Raw genomic sequence first — 18,059 nt, forward strand, 5'->3', positions numbered from 1 at the left:
GACGTGATTCAGTCAAGGTTGTGCTGTACTCGGCTGAAGTTTTCGGATCGGGTGGGGGTCGCGTGAAGTTAGATATAATTAAATATTCATCTATTTCGCTGTTTATTTCGCTCTTTCATCCCTTTGTTTCCTATTTAACCACCAAAAAAGCATTTCACGACGCTTTCAATGGCAATAACACATGAAGATCCCACTACACTGGTGTTGATTGAGACACGTGGGTCAGTTCGTATTATCACCATCAACAGACCTCATAAACGGAACTGCGTAAATGGACCAACGGCAAGAGCTCTTTACCAGGCCTTTTTGGATTTTGAAACAGATTCCACGGTATTAATGTTTTAGTGCTGCATATTCTGTTCACGTAAGAAAAAAAGGGAGATATTGCAATACTCTTACGCGAGAACTTTTCCATCGCTGCTATGCCATTCCATTGGGATGAAAGGCTTCCGTTGCGGTCTTGACTGGCGCAGGTATCTTTTCCCTTGTAGATTCGTGTTTAAAAATATCGTTGTATTTTTCATGTAGATGTGGACATTCAGTATAATACATTACCATTTTTTGTTCTAAAATTTACTCAATAATCAAGGCGGCAATTTTAGTGCTGGAGCAGGTAACCGCGATATGTTCCATTTTTTTACAAATTGCTCCATGTCATGCTTTCAATCTGTGCATTTCCAACTAATGAAGCAGAGGCATGCTTATAATAGATCTCGCTGCTATTCAAAATCAAGATGATGCCAATCCATTGTCCTCTGATTGGCCAGACACACTTCCTGGGCCTATTGGCCCCATGGGGTAAATCGAATGATCTTTTTTTTCGAGGTGGACTCCACCTCTCTTGCTTAAAGAGTGACTACAAACATATCAGTGTCTCTTTATAAATCACACATCAGCAGAGGAAAGGTGGACATAAACAGAGATTTTAATTTTATAGGCACGCAGGAGCTGTACAGAAGCAGTACATTAATAGCGTTGGGAAAAAGGAATACAGATCATTCAGGTGTAAATCCGTCTCTCGACAACCTTTTTAGACTTGTGTTTAAAAAATAAGCAAAATTCACTTCCCTGAACTGATGTGTGACTAAAAGGAAAAGTGAAATGTTTCCGAGCAAGAGAGGGCTGGACTGCGCGTAGTTTTGCCTTTTTTTTTTTTTTTTTTTTTTTTTTCCCTTCCTCCTCATCGCAGTATTTTGGTACCTCTTCTAGACCAACACGCATGACCCTCTCGAAACCTGTAATTGCAGCCATTTCCGGATTTGCCGTCGCTGGGGGATTGGAGCTCGCATTATGGTGCGATATACGCATAGTGGACACAACCGCGATCTTGGGTGTGTTCTGCAGATTACGAGGTGTGCCATTGATTGATGGCGGCACTATACGGCTACCTGATGTCGTTGGGCGAGGTGTGGCAATGGATTTGATGCTTACAGGGTAAATAATGACAGGAAAAAAAAAAAAAAAAAAAAAAAAAAAAAAGAACGATAATCTTAATTTGGTTGGTAAAATTGTCTGAATAGTCGTGCTGTGAAAGCTCAAGAGGCACTGAGAATCAAGCTTGCAACGTGCTATCCATCCTCGTACGAGACTGTTAGTGAGACAAATGCCTTAGAACAGGCCGTTGCGTTAGCGGAAACTCTAGCAAAGCATCCACAAATATGTATGCGCGGCGACCGTTTGAGTACTCATTTTTCACGTCCTATCCGTGAGGCCATGCTTAAGGAGTTTGAGCTGGGAATGGAGTCATTGACCAGTGGCGAATTTATGCAGTCGATTGCTCAGTTCTTTGCCAAAAAAGAGACAGCTCGACTTTGAAATCAATATCCTTTTTCAAGATGCGTAAAATTTTTTTCTTTTTCAAAAATACAAGTTTTGGTTTCATAATGTGCCTCTATCAATCTCATAAACATGTGGTAGATTTTTTTTATTTGATGTTTGGTAGGTGTAGACTAGAAAGCAACCCAAGGGTTTACCTCTGCAGCCTCACGGATCCACCAACACATTCCGGATGTAATACTTAGAATGCTGTTATTGATGTGATCTGTTAATGTTTCCCAGTCATGAAGATCTTGGGGTCGTACATGCGTCTTGATCTTTCCAAAGACCCATTCGGCTGCATTTAGCTGAAGGGTGTAGGGAGGCAGCCGCAGGTCAGTGTGTTTATTTGATGTCATCTTGTACATCCTGTGATGTTTGGAAAGTCGCATTATCCATGATGATGACTCTTGAGGTCGGGAAGGCTTGGAAAGTCTGAGTATTGAAGGCATCCAAGCGTACTTCTGAGGCGACAACTCCATAGGACACGATCAGTAATCCTCTTTGGGCTATTATAATCCTCAGGTTCATAGCGCAATAATTTGACCGTGTAGCCTGCTTGTTTACTAACCGCTCTGTTGACGGCAGTTAAGGACATAGACGGATCGAAGCGAAAAGCCTCATTGAGGGGACTTGAAGACTGATGACAGTTGGGTCAGGGTTTTCATCAAGCCGACCTTTTAACCATGCAATATGCTTGTCTTGAAGGGTTGAATGGTGATTACCGCCTCTTTCTTTTTGTTCCATTCTTCCCTCCTCTTCAAACGTCTGTGCGATACTTCTTACTGAAGTGTACGGAAAGCCAAATCGACGGACAGTCTCTGCGTATGTCATCCCTTCATTAAAAATGGATGCGATTATTTTTGGCGAAAGTGAGTGAGGGTGGACACATGGTCCAACCTGTTCTTTTATCTCACTCAATCATTATATTTTACTATGTTTTGCATTATTTCATTTTATTTATTTATTTATTTTTTGAACTCATCTTGAAAAGGGATATTAAAAAATTGATTCAGAGTGTTGAACTCACCAATGACAACAACGTCAGTCAGCCATGAGAATGACATCATTCAAGATTATGTGCATGCTCAATTGACAGCGGCATGCAAGGAAGGATCCTTGACGCTTGAGACTATCATTGAGAAGCCTGTTCTCGATTGCTATAACCATGAAAAGTTGTTAGACCTTATGGCACTGCCCACTCTGGATATCGCCTCTATCAAAGAAGCCTTCATGCCACCATGTACTATGCCTAATAGAGCAGCAATCATAGATAGAATAATAGCAGCAGGCTTTGATCCATTACCAGATATACAGTCAATATCCAATGTAGTCGCTATGACAACAACATCTACAACCACAACAGCCACTGTCAGAACAACACCAGTGACACTATCAGGAATTCCACCAATTGACGGCCGGACACGTCTCGATCCACGGTTCAAGGTGGGGTTTTCAGAGCTACATGGGCATGCTGTGGAGATAGACAGGAAGAGCAACGATAGTAATCGACTTGAGGCACACGGAAGAAGAAGGGTAGAATCAGGGACCTATATCTTTGAGCATGACGAGATGCCATATGCAAGTGTCATAGAAAAAGTTTGGAAAGATAGACTCTGTGAAGAATGTCTAAGACGCCTGCCAAAGGATAGTGAGGTCGTGGCATGTCCTTCATGTCCCAAGGTTAGATCCAATGCGAGTTCAGCCGAAATAACATTCAATAGGAGTTCTTTGTCATCATCAACATCCCAAGGAAGATTTACAGACCAAAAGATACCGCAGTCTGATGGGGTAGCTCGTTTTTGCAGTCAGAGTTGTTTACAAAGCGCATGGCGAGCATGGCATGGATACGAATGTGGGTATTCAGCTCAACTGATGGGACACAGTCAACTGACTAGATTAGCTCTAAGGATTTTGTGGCAAAACGTTCGTCATGGCATCTTTATTACGGCTTCTTTGTTGGATCTATTAACCCCAGCACCCACGACCTCTGACCCTGCATTTTCTCTCATAAATACCGTTGCAGACCTTTCTCTCGATACTGACGGCAGCAGCCTTGACATGAGTAATAATTCACTTTGCTATTCGCCACGCTCCATAAATACCAATGGATCCGATATCTTACCTTCACAGCTCTGTCACAATTTTGGTCGTCTCAACCGTGTAACAAAATTGGCGTTCCTAATGACAGGATACTACCTTCAATGGCTTATTGATCTTCCAGAGGACTTAGCAGTGGAGTTGGCGTATCTTCAGGCCCTTGTAAAGTTTAACTCATTTGCCATCAAGGCTCATTTTCTGACTTCTATGGATCGATCTAAGAATATAACGGAGAGAAATGAATATACTATTGGATCAGCTCTATATCCTTTGGCATCTATGTTCAATCATAGCTGCACGCCTAATGCCATGGTTGTTTTCGGTAAAGACGGAAAGCTTTTGCAAGACAAGAGCGTTGGTGGAGGGCTTAAGGATGATTTCAAAGAGCCTGATCCCCGTTTAATCAATGTTATCACAAGTAAGGCCTTAAGAGTCGACTCTGACCTTCCTGTGTTCATAAAGATTTCATACGGGCCGCAGGCAGGAAGAATGAGTACCAAAGAGAGGAAGGAATATCTGCGACAGTCGTATTTATTTGAATGCGATTGTTCTGCTTGTGATGACCAGTAAGTTTACGATGTGAGGAAAAAAAAAAAAAAAAGCCACGTATAAATGCTTCTATAATTGTTGTGTTAAATACTGTTCAATTAATTATTGATTATATATCATATAAAACCGCGTAGAGATGCAGAATCAGATTTGAAAAAGGTTTATTTGTGTCAAAAGAATAGGTACGAATGTCAACCTATGACCGAGACGGACAAAAGGTGTCCAACTTGTAGTTCACCGATCGACATCAAGAAGCGACAAAAAGTACATGTGCTGAGCGAAATGCCTAAACCTGTAGTTCGTTTTGTATAAGTGTTTATTTTATCTATCTTGCTCATCTTCCTTTTTTTTTTTTTTTTTTTTTTTTTTTTTGGTGTACTTTAGATGCTACAAGCGATTAAGCGTCTTCTTACAGAGACTCAGGATCCGTCTTTGATCCCATCCAAGCGCTTGGCACTTCTCGAAACTTTGGAGAGCGTGCAGTCCGAGATGTTTGTTGACACTTACATTTTATACGGCAATACTTGCGATCAATTAGCTATGATGTATGCGCAAAAAGGAGATTTAGACAAGTCAATTGGATGGTGCAAAAAAGCACTTAAAGCAGTTGTTGTCCACTTTGCACACAACTCAATCGAAGTTGCTCAGGAAACACTCAAACTTGCAGGGCTTTTATTCAACAAGTAAGTTAAAAAAACCTATCCATTTGTTATTCATCCATAGCAGCCATGTTCATAATCGATTATAGATCGAACCACTCAAAATTCATAATCAGGGTCCATAACTAATGCCATATAATCGAGAATGGAGCACGGCTAATGTGTTTCAATATGCATCTTCTATGTGAAAATGAAAAGTGTCTTATGACTGACACCTTTTTCTTTACCATGCCTTAGTATGCAAGTCAAGGAAGCGATGAAGCAGGTGCAGATTGCAATAACACTTTACAGGGACCATTATGGGGTCAATTCTCGTCACCCAGACTTGCTTGAGTTGTATGAGATGGAGAAGATTCTCAAACCCCTTGTTTGACCATTGTCTGATACTTTTAGTAGCACTAGAGTAGTAATGGTAATAGATCTATTATGTCTTATTTGGGTAGAGGAATAAACAGTAGTGTCATATTGCTATGTTATAATTGACTAATGCTTTGTTCACTTGCCAGACGCGAAGCAGAGAAAAATGTTAGCGATGTTTAGGATCTGTTAGTGGAGCTAGTATTTGCTGTTAGTTAGCGCGACCTTTACGTCGCATACGAGACTTGTACCTCGAGATGATTATGACTGAGACGAGCTCGTGTCCACCTTCTTTTGACGCGTTCCGACCATGTTTCCACCACTTTCTCCTGAAGGTTTAGAGATCGTGCCATACTGACTAGCAGCATGCGAAATCGAGGCCCTAAGATCATGGCTAACTCGATCCCCCTTGTTAGCTGCTTGTTGTATTTGTTGGGCATGCAATGTTGATGCTATGGAGCTCAACGGAGTACTGCTGCCGCTTTGGGAATGTAACACTGGTATCATGGCTTCTAATCCCTGGCCAGGGTTAGTAACTCTGTATTCTGGCCCCACTGGCTGATCTCGAAAAGGGTCTTGAGGATCAAAATTAAATATGTGATCACGCTCGTTGATTGAATTTTGAAGAGAGCGGTAATCAGAGATAATCTGTGCTTCAGAATCAATGACTCCGCTTGTCTCATCAGGATGGCGATGGGGTATACTAGAATTGGCAACGCCGCTCTGGCATTGAGGTAATGAGCGAACATGTCGTGCTTGTGACGATGCTGCAGCTCGCTCATACGATTCCACCGTTGGGTACTGGTATGGTTGATCGACATCACGGTAAGGTGAAAGGGGTGCTTCTCTTGTGGCAGAGGATGGTAGATATGAAGGTGGCAATGCAGGTGGCGCTTCTCCCGTATCCGTGAACCATGCTTCGAACTCAGCGGCTGGCGTAATTACGCCGAATAGATCTTGGGACCAGCGACCAAGCCGTTCCAGCTCACGGATGATATCTTCCATGACAAGGGCATAGGCGTAGTAAAAGATATAGCGTTCATCGATATCTTCTGCCATAACCACCTTTTTCTGAACCACAGGTAGTTGTCTAATCTTTTGGATCAACCTTAAACGAGCGTTATTCGCCGGAGGAAGGTAGGGTGGCAGGGGTGTCTTGAGTCGCAATGCCGATGCAATCGTATAGAAATACAGGAGCACATTACCGACCATTTCTCGTCGTTCTCTGTTCACAGGGATGATAAAATCTCGTCTTGCGCTCTCAACCCATTCATCCTTGGTAATGACAAGGCGCATTGATAGGAACCGATCCAGGATGTTTTGGCAACTTCCCAGCATGTTCTTATAAGTGTCGACGGGGAACTTTCCCTTAAGACGCGGTTCATTCGGCGTCTCCTCCAACAGAGCGTACAGTCCCAAGAGCTGCAGTTGCAGTGAAAGTTCGATCGCCATGAACTCCTTATTCATCTTTTCAATATGCATCTCGCCTGACTCAACAAGCGCGGTTTCTTGCCCTTGATTAGAGGTTTGGAACATTTCCTGGAAAGTTGATCTTCTGGCGAGCTCTCGAAACTTTGACTGATCCTTCTGGTGGGGGCCTTCGGTCGGTATGATGCTGACGCGATCGAGATTGATCGAATATACAGAAACCAGGCGGTTATACAGCCAACTAATGTTCAGTAACAGGTCGCTTAGTCCTTTACGAAGTTCTACACGCGCTTCATATGGCCACACATAGCTGGTCACTAAAACACCAATGATGACTCCTATGCTGACAGCCACCGCACGGTGAAAGGCAATGGTCCAAACTGTGGAAACGTGCGATGGATCATCAGGGATTTCAGGCTTCGGCGCTTCAGGTACGCTCCTGAACTTAGAGAACGAAAAGTGGCCACCAGAAAGAACATCGTCATCATCATCGTCAGGAGGGACAGTACCATCGCCATTTCTACGATTGTATGTCTGGATAAGCACCAGGTTGAAAGCCAATAGCGTTACTTGTCCAATTCTCGGGTAACTTGAACAGAGCACAAGATAAAAATTGGGCAGCGCAAAGAAAAAACAGCAAACTGGGAGCATGATCTCATGCGCAGGGAAGATCAAATACACGACGACGCCCACGCAGCATCCTACGAGCGTACCCAATATCCTGTATAGCGCTACTATGTTGGTGCCGCCTACAGTTGGCACCATTACTATAAGCATCGAGATTAAGGCCCACTCGCCTCGGTATTGGACAAAATATGGCCTAGTCCAGTCAACAAATGCTGGTATTAAGATAATTGTAGCACTAATAGCTGCCTTGACAGCATACTTGATCTGAAAGGATCGAAAAAGATGCAGAAACTTCCATAGTCGAGTCGACCAACGCTGTGAAAATGTTGAAGGTACAGGCGTTTGAAGTGTGTTTGCCTTGTTGTGGATATTGGGCTTTGGAAACAGTCTTTGTTTGCGCCGTCTACGAAAGCCAATAGAGTCATAGACACCATGTTGCTGATAGTCAGGAGTACCATGTACCGCAGGCTCATGTATTAATCGTGCGCTCTGGTTGCTGGGTGGTGAATTCAAACCTATCTCAGGATCTGTTTGATAAGTTCAGTCACTTTAGTCATTGCATGCATCTTGGATATTTACGGCTCTCTAGATATATTCTTACCATAAGTAGCATCATTGATAATGGTCCTATTCGTGGGTTGCTGTCGCAATCGCCTTGGATAGCCTGTGAGCTGAAACCAGATCCGACGCCACAAACTCTGCCTATTTCTCTCAATCCACAGCGGCAAACCATCATCACCACCCACCAATCTCTCCACGCAGCTCACAAGATGGGAGAGTTCCCTGGAAAATTCCATAAGATTGAATACGAAAAAATACACCAAAAAAATCTGTTCGCCAACAGGTGCCTTCTCCATCACAAAATCACCCATTGCATTTGGCTGAGGAGTCGATTCTGCTTCCGCTCTGCTGCTAGCCATAAGCCCCTGCAATGATGGCTCGCTCATGGGCTTAGTCATTCCATTAGATCTTCTCATGGTGACTGAGTGTCGTCTATAATGGTGAGTATAGAAACGCTTTAGTGCTTTTGAGTTAGCCGCCTCAAAGATATCCAGCGCTTTCGCGAGATTACATCGCATAAGTTGGAGACTTGGGTTGTTTTTAAAGTATCGGCGTGAAAGTTCGGGATGAAGTGAATTGTTTCCACCCTCAAAAGCAGAGTCTGAGTGTGCTTCTGCGCTGTCATAGCCATGTTGGTTCAAATGAGACTGAATGGTCCTTGAGCGAGATCGAGACGGCACAGCTGAAGATACGCGACTCACATCAGCGTCGGTGAAAATATCTTGAAGGTGCTTAGTAGTCAATTTGCATGTAAGAGCGAGAGATTTCATTGGCTTGCCAACGTGATCCAAGAACTCGATCAGATCCGCACTTGCGCTCTGATCCTGGTCTAGGCTCAAGCTCCCAATAAGACTAAATGACGACATGTGCCCTCCCACCCCAAGTCCGTGTTCCCCTTCACCCTGAGGCCTAATGAAAGCGGCGTTAATATCAGTACTGCTAGAGCTGGGATGTACCGACGTTCTACCATCCTTGCGCTGCTCATCTTTCTTGAGCATGTCATATTGTAGGCCGCACGAGCTCCGAAGACCATTTAAATACTGAGCTAAGGTGTTCAGGGACTTGACACAGTCCTCGTACTTTTTAATGTCTTTTCCAGGGTCCTCCAGCTGTGCTTCCTCTAGTGATTTCGCAAGCGCTGAAAAGGATTTGACTTGCGACTCTATCATTTTTTGCACTGATTCAGAACCAAAAGGCGTTGTATCATCTTCTAGGAGGAATGTCTTGGTCAACAGCTTTAATAAAAGCCTAAACGAGCTTAAAGACTTGCCCATATCTTGTCTGAAACGGTTATAAAGAGCAGATATATATATTAGGCTCTTATTTGATAACATCCAGCAGGTCTATCACATTTACAGTCAACTCAATAACTAACCGGAGTTTCTCGTGTGCACTTTCGGGCCAAAGTATAATGCTGATCGCTGTTGAAATAAAGACTCCCAGAAGCATCGATGTCGTTATAGCGAGAACTCGAGTCATGTTAAACTCCATCAAAGTAAGAGCACCTTCCTTTGTCAGTGTCACAAGGATTATGATATGAGACAGAGTACAAGCTACGATTAGACGTCAAGAGGAACAAGTTGGAAATGATAAATTAATGAGACCAATGTGAAGATATTTGAGCAAGCCATTCGAATAATCGTTGCATATGGATATCTAACTTACCTACGTTTACCGTAGGCCGATTGTAGTACGCCTTTGCATACGCAATGATGAACGTAGACCCTCCACCAAAGATGACGACAGTGACTACATGACCCCAGATATAAAGGCTCCTATTGTTGAACCAAACTGCACTAGCCATGCTGGCGATAGAGACAAGAAAACCAAATCCGATCGCACAGAGTCCAGCTACGACAGCATCCACCATTCGTCCCAAGGTTTTTGCAGGATTGAAAAACACTGCTGATGTCGCAGCCAAATGACCTGAAACCCCGATGTATGGCAGAAAGAATGGAGTGAATGAAATAAGACACGCAAAAAGATACGCTAAGGATGCCTTGAGGATACGTCGATTTGGAATTGATAGTGTGAATTGTGTGATGTAGAGCCAAACGGCTAGGATGCTGTTGAATAAGCACTTGAAAGGGTAGTTGTTATATCCAGACGAAGATGAATGATGACGGTCATTGAGTGAGTCAGAGTAAGGCCAAGAAGAGACTGGATCGCCTTGTGCATGCTCGAGTCCATGTACAGGCCTTCTTCCGCCATCACCTTGCTGATGGCCCGTGTATTTTCGCGAATACGGCCCCGTTTGCTGATAATTGAGTAGCGGGCTGCTCTCAGATGCGCTACCACTATCGTTCTCACTACTGCTCTCCCTAATCGCGATTTTGTTTTTCAGAAAGACATGAAGCACGAGTTAAACTCTCCAAATTTCGCAGAAAGATTCAGCTGGTAGAAAAATTCATTATTGTAGACATACTCTTCATCATCAACCTGTGTTGTTAGACTAAACGTTCTCTGCTTGCGGACACCGTCGTCATAAACAACCTCAAATCCACTGAAGCGGCTCTCCGGTATACTGGTACCCATCCATCCTGTCGAACCAATACCTGATTCAGGGTGCCCACGGCGACTAGGATTATCGTTCTGAGTCTGAAATTGTACTCCAGATGTACTCAATTGACCACGGTCAGCTTCGCCGTATCCGCATTGTCCGATATCAGTTCTAGTATTCTCTGCTTCTTCAGCAGAATGAAGCACTTGGGCAAGTGATCGTGCAGGCGTAGGCGAATACTCATTCATTTGCCGCGCTTGTTGTGATTCTGAGAAAGATCTGGGCGCCAACGCTGGTGAGATATTTTGCTCCCCCGTATTTGCTCTGGCTCTTGACCTATCCTCACCGTCATTACGAGCACCGACTGCATTGCGAGGCAACTGTATTGGGCGAATTGATACCGGCGACGACGCTAGTTCCGGCTGTTGCATTGCTGAAGTATTTGAAGGTTCAGTCAAAGTATTGTCTAAGGAATTTACGGACTCTGAGTTCATTATTGCCATTGATGCATTGCTGTATGAGTTTTCTAATATGTCTAGCTGTTGAAAAGATGTCTGTTCAGATGTATTGATGGTAAAGGAATTATTTGGGTTTTGGCTGGTGAATTGAGCATGCTCCATGCGAGAGAGAGAGAGAGAGAGAGAGAGAGAGAGAATGAGAAGTAGCCTTGGTGAAAAAATGAATTATGAAAGGAAAGAGGATGTGAATAAGGAATTTAGAGGAGCATGAAAAAAAAGGATAATCACACTAAAAAAGGGGGCAAAGGTATTCATCCACTCAGGACTGTCTTGTTGCCACATGCCTAAACAAATATGTACAATGGCGTCGCATCCATTTTATTGCCAGATATCGCAATATTTAGTTTTTTAGCCTGGTGATATTTGTTGCAATGACTCTCCTTCCTCATCCATGTTTATAGTTAGGCGGTTACTTGCCATCGAATGTAATTCTGCTAGAAACTTTGGTATGGGGTTTTGTGCCACACCAAGAGGTATTAGAGACTTGATTCCCTCGATCACATTGCCACCTTCAAGGACCACTTTGATCGGAAATGGCAATTTTGTCGAGCGTCCAAGTCCGAAGTCTTTACTTTTGTTTGTGTATGGCAGATTAAGCTGTAGATCCACTCTATGAAGACTAGGTTGCGCATTAGGACCAAAATCACTGACTATGGATCGATCACGTGCTATTATTTTGGTTGGATCTTCAGTACAGATATCCCTCAATCCGTTCGTATATCTATCTAGTGGATCTGTAGAAGATGCCATGGATGCCATTATTTGTTAGGGATGAAATATTAGTCAATTTTGGAAAGAGAGCGCCACATTCGCATTTCCCGAATACTCAATAGTACCCTCTAGTCTTCGTTTCTTTGGGATGTTCGCTAGTGGGTTATTATCCAGCTGACCAAGTCGGTACCGGCTATGTGGTCCCTGAGAATCTTTATGCAACAAAAGCTCTTGAAGGGACGTTGGAGACTTGCTTGCCAGTGGCCACTCTTCAATTTCAGCCGCTTTAAATAACCGTAATATTGCCTATCAGTCAGTGGATACAGACACGTTGCATATGCTGGTTAGTTGGAACGGTACCTATCATGACTATGATCTTTTACCTGTTGACATTGCAAATTCTTACCTGCATCACGAAATCCCTCCATTCCGCTTTAAATGTCCCGCACAAAAGATACTTCGAGTTTATAAACCAGATCAAGTATATAACGGCTGTTGGAGGCGGTAGTGTATGAGGTGCCAACCCGTCATGGATGCTTAATCTGATCCAAACCTTTTCTTTGTCTTGTAATACTTGAACATGCTATTACCCAGTAAATGGATACAACACGTCGCGATAAGTACTTAATAGCGAGCCATTTATCTCTTTAATGTTGGGTTAAGGTGCTTCAATAGATTAAACGTCTTACATGCTTCAGAAAAGGCGCAAGGTGGTGCGAAAGTGTCCTTTCAATCTTTGAGGGATCAAGCCATCTTTTTCTTAGGGTGGCTATAGAACACGAAGGATTTTAGCGTAATTCAATACAGTAATATGTCATTAACGGTGTAATTCCTTAGAGATAGTCGTTCACTGTCCTTACTCTCGTCACCATAATTCATTCTAAGTGTTCTCCAGTTTTTCAAGTTGGCATGTTGTGAATAATAAGCTAGATCCAAATCAGCTACTTGCGTGGAGTTCAGTCCTGTACGCCAGTCAACTCTCAACATCCTATCCACGACAGTATTTCTGTTGCCATTCTCTTTTATCCACCAATATCGTTTTTCGACCTGTGCTTTATACTCGTGATCCTCCATTTCCCTCTTTTCATAGCTTTCTTCGTCTACATACAACTCCTTTTCAGGTTGTCGATGAGGACGAGTAATGGGATGAATGTGAATCCAACGGAGAGCCATGTCAACGAGCGCATCCTTTGAATGGCGGTTGGTGATATGTCTCAGCGCTGACGAATCTGGAAAAAGTCGTCTCTCCATGAATTCTTAAATGGTGAGTTAGGAAAAAAAAGAATTAATGATATTCACAGCCACTTTAAACTTTCATGCAAAGAGCTTGACTTTGCATCGCTTCTCCAACCAAGACAACACAACCAACATTCAGTTTCTATATTATATTTACTATGGTTACAACTCCGTCTCTCCGTATCCAACTCAACGGTGTTCTCCTCTCAACGTTGCTATTTGAATGTGCCAATGCTAGAATCGATTTTGTAAACATCATTGCTGCCACTATCCCAAGTCTTTTCATCAGCAAAAGCAGGCTTGAAACTCTTTTTGACCCCTGACCTATTCAGTGTCCATATTTTCAACTTTTAAATAGGAAGGGCTTATTCTAGGTACTATCGTCTCTAAGACTCGCTCTGTTATCGATGATGCCTCAGATGCGCGCGTCAAAACTGTCTACACTACCGTTGGTAACGTGTTCTCTTCAGTATTAAACCCATGGCCATCAATATTTTACAGTTTGTAGCCACTTTTTTACGTAGCGTGGTCTAAAAAAAACTCCTTTTCTTCTTTACCAAACCACCATTTAGTCGTCCAAGGTGTATATAAAATCGAGCCCACCTTGCCAAAGTTTTATGGACATTCAGGATCGATCAACGAACAAGTTCTAGAGCAGTACAATATCCCATCGAATGTAAACAATCTAGACATAGTCCTAGATCAGTTTATTCCTTGCCGCGTATGGCCTTGGTAGTCCTTAACAGTTACTTTTGACACGGCATCGCTGATTAGAGTAATTTCTTATATGAAAACGATAGCTTTCGATCCTTGGCTATCTTAAGTACAGGCGAACAGAAACACATGAACTTTCTTTACGTGATAAGGCTGTAGCACTCAACCTGAAAATGTATTTAGAAAAGAAACGGGCTTCGCTCCAACCTTCGAATCCATTTGCGCCATCGGACGATCAGTTATTCATAGTCATATTTGCGCTCTTTACTGCCAAGACCAACGAAAACCGATCGACACATGACTATGATTACACCTTTTGGTCTATCGAGGATGGCACAGCGTGAGTTGAAGGGAAAAAAATGCCGAGGTTCGCAGGATTATTCCGAAGCAATCCATATCTTTACTAACGCGACTCTGCGTTTGATCTTCTGTTTAGTCCATTCAAGGTGATACCAGCGCACATATCCAACATGATTGAGAGTCCGCAAGAGGATTATCAATCTTTTCAGTCAAACCTTGCGACAGGGATTTCGGGGTAACTAAAACAAACAAACGTTGTTAAAAGACAGAACTTGCTTCCAAGTGGGGTATTCTTACTGATAGTATATAATCTGTAGATTCTCTTCCAGTTATGGAATGATGAATACGATCAGAAGCGTTCCAACAATAACTTTAGTAGATGGACATGAAGCAATGTTCAGAGATTCTTTTGAGACAACCAAGGTGGGCTATTTTTTTTTTTTTTTTTTTTTTATGTGCAGGTAATTCTAATGCTGACTTTTCTTACTTATCACTTATAGTTGCTTACAAAGAGTGTCCTGGCTTCAGAACAGGCGGTAAGGAATGCTCTCAATGAGATTGAAGTGCTCAAAGAACAACTTGAGAACACTAAAGCTGCTGCTAGCGTCCGAAAACTCGAGCGTTTGCAGAAGGATGGGGAATATAGGCTTGATCCAGATATTAGACAGAACTGGCGACACCAGCAGCAGCAATACAATCATTCCGGCCCATCAGTAGTGTCACCATCAGATTCACGATCGCCCCCAGACCTCCTATACTAATTGCATTGGGAATCATTGCCAATTAAAGAGAAAACACAAATAAAGACGAGACTTTCATCTTGGACTTGTCATTATCAAGTGCACTAGCTTAGCTATAAATGAACAATTTGTTTTTACGTCGCTGCTTCCTAGAGATTTTGCCGTTTTATTATTTAGAATTACAGCAGAGTTTTAAATGATAAAGGTTATCGCTTGATTGCTGATGTTGCCGCTTAAGAGGAATGAAAGATGTTTGCTATTCACCATTGGATCCTCTCGATGCTTTGCTTCAGCCCTTTGTGTGGATATACATCACATTTCCACTTCCAAACTTCCTTCAAAGACGCATCATAGTAAGATTCTATTTCAGAGTCCTTATGCCCTGCCCTTTTAGCATAGATCTGCATCTGTGAGGCGATATATGCAACCACAACGCTGCCACTTCGTCCGTTACCATCTCTGCAGTGCACCAACACTTTCTTGCCCTGCGCAATCTCCTTCCTCAGAAATTCAACGGCCTCCTTCAGAACTGCATCGGAAATCACATTGTGCGCGCCTGGAGACATCGTAAGGACTTTGTGCTGAAAAGGCCACTTTGCTTGTCTTTCCTGACCATTCGCAAAGCTGCCATTTGATCCTGAGGATGGGCGCGAGGGTTGGCTTTCCCAAAATTGCTTGGAAAGGCCCGAAATGACTTTAGCACTTGAAGGCGGGTTGCTATCGTTGAGCGAAGAGGGAGCCGTATCGATAGAAGCTGGTGTAGTAGAGGTGTTGCCTCCTTGTGTTGCGGTAGGTGACAATGTATGAGGATGGGTCGAGTCGCTTGTCTCTGCCGTGCCTGCCATGCTATTACCATTGACGCCAATTCTGGCAGAGGCTATCGGGGGAAGAGCGTTTGCATCAGGCGCAGTTGTTATTTCGAGAGACTCAATGGTGGGAGATGGATGCTCAAGTGATAGTGTGTTCGAACCTGGCTGCTCTTGGTTTTTTCCGGAGGATTTTTTCGCCTTCCTGCTCCTTGAAGCTGACTGCTGAGTATATTTCTCTTGTGAGGCTGGAGCGTTTGCAACGTTTTCTGAAGCATCGGCTTGCTTTGTACCGATATTAGGAGCCGCAACTGTCAAGGCTGCATCGGCGGGAGCAGCTTCTTGCTCTTGATTCTGTCTGATGTTATCCAGGGGATTAGGCGGGTCAACGGAGGTCAATGAACGGTTTGATTGCTTAATGGATGATGGAAGCTTGACCATCATGTCTGTTACCGAGTTTCTGTGTGTAAGGCGCTCTGGCTCCTCGGGTATATCCACAACGAGGGGCAGGAGATCATCTGAGGTGGAGCCAGGCTCGTGGTTGAGCATAAACTCATGTACGGATGAACGCCTCGAAGTATCTTTTAATGGATACGGCTGATAGCCATATTCTTCTGGCATATGCGAGTCTAAAGAAGGCAAAGTGCCCAAGGGAGTGATCGAGGACGACCTAGAAAGTGAAGAATAGCGTTTACGTTGAGTGTTTGCCGTGGCTTGCTCTATCCATGCGATCTTGTTGAGCTCCTTGTCAGTCTCAGGGATCTTTTCATCAAAGTCCAATATATCTCCCACAAGCGATAAAACGGAATCATATCCGGAAATCCTCGCACGAGTTGCGGCAGCGTGGTTGCCCAGATATAAACCTGGGCCTCCGACACTTGCTCCTCCTGCGTTATAGCCCTCGACACGGGGCCCATCCTGACCAAAGACCATGACGGATTGTGGACCCATGGTCCAAGAGCTAGTCTTTGAAATATTGCGTGGCACTCGCACAGTAATAGAAACATCCTTGTTTCCTTCGAGCGTGGAATTGTTACTATTGGCTGTGTCTTCCGCCTCTGCAGCAGGCACCCACTGCCAGTTGGTTACATCTTTATGTGACTTCCAACGCGCAGTCAGTCCAAAATCACCTCGGCCTGTCGGCTGAAATCTTGCTGCAAAGACGGCAATGCTGGTTCCAGGGATTACGTGCGACAGCTTCATAGGGATAGCGGACCAGACTGCAGGTCCATCGGGGTTCAGTTTGTGCAAAACGTTTGTCCACACCTCTGCCTGGATGTCCTCCGCGGGAAGAAAGTAGCCTTGTGGAAGTAATAACTCGAGCTCAACAGAGAGCATATCTGGCGCCTGTCGCCTGAGGTGTGTGCCCATGGGCGGATTAAGCGAGTGAAACGTGGCCATAATGACGCTGATATATGGTGTATGTGTGAATATGTAGTTGCTGTCTGAAATAAGGATGGAAAGGGGTGGGAGAGGAATGTCGATAAAGACAAGGAGGAGAGAGAAGAAAATCAAAGAAAAATAAAAAGGAATAAGGATGGTCGAAGAGGCGGAAGCTTGATATGTGGAGGCAGAAGACAAGGGGACAGTGCGTCTACCTGCCCAATGTTTAGTCATGTAGCAATGGAATGGTTATGCTGAAGGAGAGCATGACACAAAAAATGGTGTGAGAAATCTCGGACAAAATTGACCACATTAAGACACAACGAAAGGAAAATGTCAAGAGGGGGCGCTTTTTTTTGTTACACAACATGTTTGATACAAATATCCTCATTTTTGGTATCAATGGCCTTTCCGAATCCATGGCATACGGCATGGTGCCATCAACTATATCGAGGCGAAAGAGGCAAATATTAAGCTTCACGTTAATATCCATCGCTGTGACAGCCACAGCCTACACGCACGAAAAAAAAAAAAAAAAAAAAAAAAAAGTTTGACTATTCATCATTGAGAAATAGAAGCGCATTATCTAAACTGGCTGCCATTGTGCAAGTCATACCAAGAAAACATTGCCTTGAGCTTCTTTCAAAAATTGCATTTCCTAATGTGGCCTAAAAATACAACAAGGAGGTGCAACATAAATAATGAAGAATGATGAAGTTACCGATTGGCATGGTTGCATGCTTCAAGAGAAGAGCATATGACAGTTGTAAGTCGCGGGAATGCGTATTAGTGATTCATAGGAAATATAATACGTGTCTACATATCATATTTTTACAGGAGGTTCATTGCAGCCTGGTGCACGTGTATGAAATACTTAACTCTTTTGTATCAAGAATTTTTTTTTTTTTTTTTTTTTTTTTTTTGGAGAACTGAATCGGCACCGAGATCTTTAATTCGGATGAATAGGGATTGTGTGCAAACAAGAAGTACATTAGCAACAGTATACATATGGTTTTGTAGTGCGAGCTTACCGAGAGACATCTGTTGTTTTTCTT

At 43.4% G+C, this 18,059-nt stretch overlaps 8 protein-coding genes across 8 annotated transcripts; 3 read left to right on the plus strand and 5 right to left on the minus strand.

Moving 5' to 3' along the window:
- Nucleotides 1-168: 168 nt before the first annotated feature.
- Nucleotides 169-1,815, plus strand: BCR41DRAFT_420398 (enoyl-CoA hydratase/isomerase family protein; the record flags this gene model as incomplete). The annotated part of the gene is made up of 6 exons (XM_022029894.1): nt 169-330; nt 446-473; nt 590-613; nt 711-798; nt 1,210-1,434; nt 1,521-1,815. 6 exons carry the CDS (start codon nt 169-171, stop codon nt 1,813-1,815), a joined length of 822 nt encoding a protein of 273 aa, XP_021883671.1.
- Nucleotides 1,816-1,882: 67 nt separating this feature from the next.
- Nucleotides 1,883-2,511, minus strand: BCR41DRAFT_248178 (hypothetical protein). Its single transcript, XM_022020166.1, has one exon. It carries the CDS (start codon nt 2,295-2,297, stop codon nt 1,950-1,952), a length of 348 nt encoding a protein of 115 aa, XP_021883672.1. The 5' UTR covers nt 2,298-2,511; the 3' UTR covers nt 1,883-1,949.
- Nucleotides 1,983-2,688, minus strand: BCR41DRAFT_349317 (hypothetical protein). Its single transcript, XM_022023445.1, has one exon. The coding sequence runs from the start codon at nt 2,647-2,649 to the stop codon at nt 2,404-2,406; it is 246 nt and encodes an 81-aa protein (XP_021883673.1). The 5' UTR covers nt 2,650-2,688; the 3' UTR covers nt 1,983-2,403.
- Nucleotides 2,689-2,789: 101 nt separating this feature from the next.
- On the plus strand, nt 2,790-5,579 carry BCR41DRAFT_349318 (hypothetical protein). The gene is made up of 4 exons (XM_022023446.1): nt 2,790-4,481; nt 4,599-4,728; nt 4,849-5,147; nt 5,361-5,579. The coding sequence occupies exons 1-4, from the start codon at nt 2,848-2,850 to the stop codon at nt 5,494-5,496; spliced, it is 2,199 nt and encodes a 732-aa protein (XP_021883674.1). The 5' UTR covers nt 2,790-2,847; the 3' UTR covers nt 5,497-5,579.
- On the minus strand, nt 5,370-11,332 carry BCR41DRAFT_349319 (hypothetical protein). Its single transcript, XM_022023447.1, has 5 exons — nt 10,522-11,332; nt 9,762-10,417; nt 9,472-9,649; nt 8,137-9,377; nt 5,370-8,062 (listed from the first exon to the last, which is right to left on the minus strand). The coding sequence occupies exons 1-5, from the start codon at nt 11,214-11,216 to the stop codon at nt 5,742-5,744; spliced, it is 5,091 nt and encodes a 1,696-aa protein (XP_021883675.1). The 5' UTR covers nt 11,217-11,332; the 3' UTR covers nt 5,370-5,741.
- An 88-nt stretch (nt 11,333-11,420) lies between these two features.
- BCR41DRAFT_349320 (centromere protein Chl4/mis15/CENP-N) lies at nt 11,421-13,092 on the minus strand. The gene is made up of 5 exons (XM_022023448.1): nt 12,686-13,092; nt 12,515-12,594; nt 12,232-12,408; nt 11,951-12,131; nt 11,421-11,848 (listed from the first exon to the last, which is right to left on the minus strand). The coding sequence occupies exons 1-5, from the start codon at nt 13,074-13,076 to the stop codon at nt 11,463-11,465; spliced, it is 1,215 nt and encodes a 404-aa protein (XP_021883676.1). The 5' UTR covers nt 13,077-13,092; the 3' UTR covers nt 11,421-11,462.
- Nucleotides 13,093-13,219: 127 nt separating this feature from the next.
- On the plus strand, nt 13,220-14,119 carry BCR41DRAFT_368971 (hypothetical protein; the record flags this gene model as incomplete). The annotated part of the gene is made up of 4 exons (XM_022026422.1): nt 13,220-13,309; nt 13,420-13,513; nt 13,634-13,737; nt 13,862-14,119. 4 exons carry the CDS (start codon nt 13,220-13,222, stop codon nt 14,117-14,119), a joined length of 546 nt encoding a protein of 181 aa, XP_021883677.1.
- A 956-nt stretch (nt 14,120-15,075) lies between these two features.
- Nucleotides 15,076-17,238, minus strand: BCR41DRAFT_368972 (hypothetical protein; the record flags this gene model as incomplete). Its single annotated transcript, XM_022026423.1, has 1 exon — nt 15,076-17,238. One exon carries the CDS (start codon nt 17,236-17,238, stop codon nt 15,076-15,078), a length of 2,163 nt encoding a protein of 720 aa, XP_021883678.1.
- Nucleotides 17,239-18,059: the final 821 nt, after the last annotated feature.

The sequence above is a fragment of the Lobosporangium transversale genome (genome assembly GCF_002105155.1).
Source record: "Lobosporangium transversale strain NRRL 3116 chromosome Unknown BCR41scaffold_9, whole genome shotgun sequence".
NCBI classification, from domain to species: Eukaryota; Fungi; Mortierellomycota; class Mortierellomycetes; order Mortierellales; family Mortierellaceae; genus Lobosporangium; species Lobosporangium transversale.

Bases quoted from the DNA above. Each gene is read 5' to 3' on its own strand.
- BCR41DRAFT_349317 (XM_022023445.1), bottom strand. From the start codon at position 2,649: ATGACATACGCAGAGACTGTCCGTCGATTTGGCTTTCCGTACACTTCA.
- BCR41DRAFT_349318 (XM_022023446.1), top strand. From the start codon at position 2,848: ATGACAACAACGTCAGTCAGCCATGAGAATGACATCATTCAAGATTAT. The intron at 4,729-4,848 runs GTACATGTGCTG...GGTGTACTTTAG, and splicing joins ACATCAAGAAGCGACAAAAA to ATGCTACAAGCGATTAAGCG. The intron at 5,148-5,360 runs GTAAGTTAAAAA...ACCATGCCTTAG, and splicing joins GCAGGGCTTTTATTCAACAA to TATGCAAGTCAAGGAAGCGA.
- BCR41DRAFT_349320 (XM_022023448.1), bottom strand. From the start codon at position 13,076: ATGGAGAGACGACTTTTTCCAGATTCGTCAGCGCTGAGACATATCACC. The intron at 12,132-12,231 runs GTAAGAATTTGC...ACTGACTGATAG, and splicing joins GGAGGGATTTCGTGATGCAG to GCAATATTACGGTTATTTAA. The intron at 11,849-11,950 runs GTACTATTGAGT...CATCTTCTACAG, and splicing joins AAAGAAACGAAGACTAGAGG to ATCCACTAGATAGATATACG.
- BCR41DRAFT_248178 (XM_022020166.1), bottom strand. From the start codon at position 2,297: ATGGAGTTGTCGCCTCAGAAGTACGCTTGGATGCCTTCAATACTCAGA.
- BCR41DRAFT_349319 (XM_022023447.1), bottom strand. From the start codon at position 11,216: ATGGAGCATGCTCAATTCACCAGCCAAAACCCAAATAATTCCTTTACC. The intron at 9,650-9,761 runs GTAAGTTAGATA...GTCTAATCGTAG, and splicing joins TCGGCCTACGGTAAACGTAG to CTTGTACTCTGTCTCATATC. The intron at 8,063-8,136 runs GTAAGAATATAT...CTTATCAAACAG, and splicing joins TATCAATGATGCTACTTATG to ATCCTGAGATAGGTTTGAAT.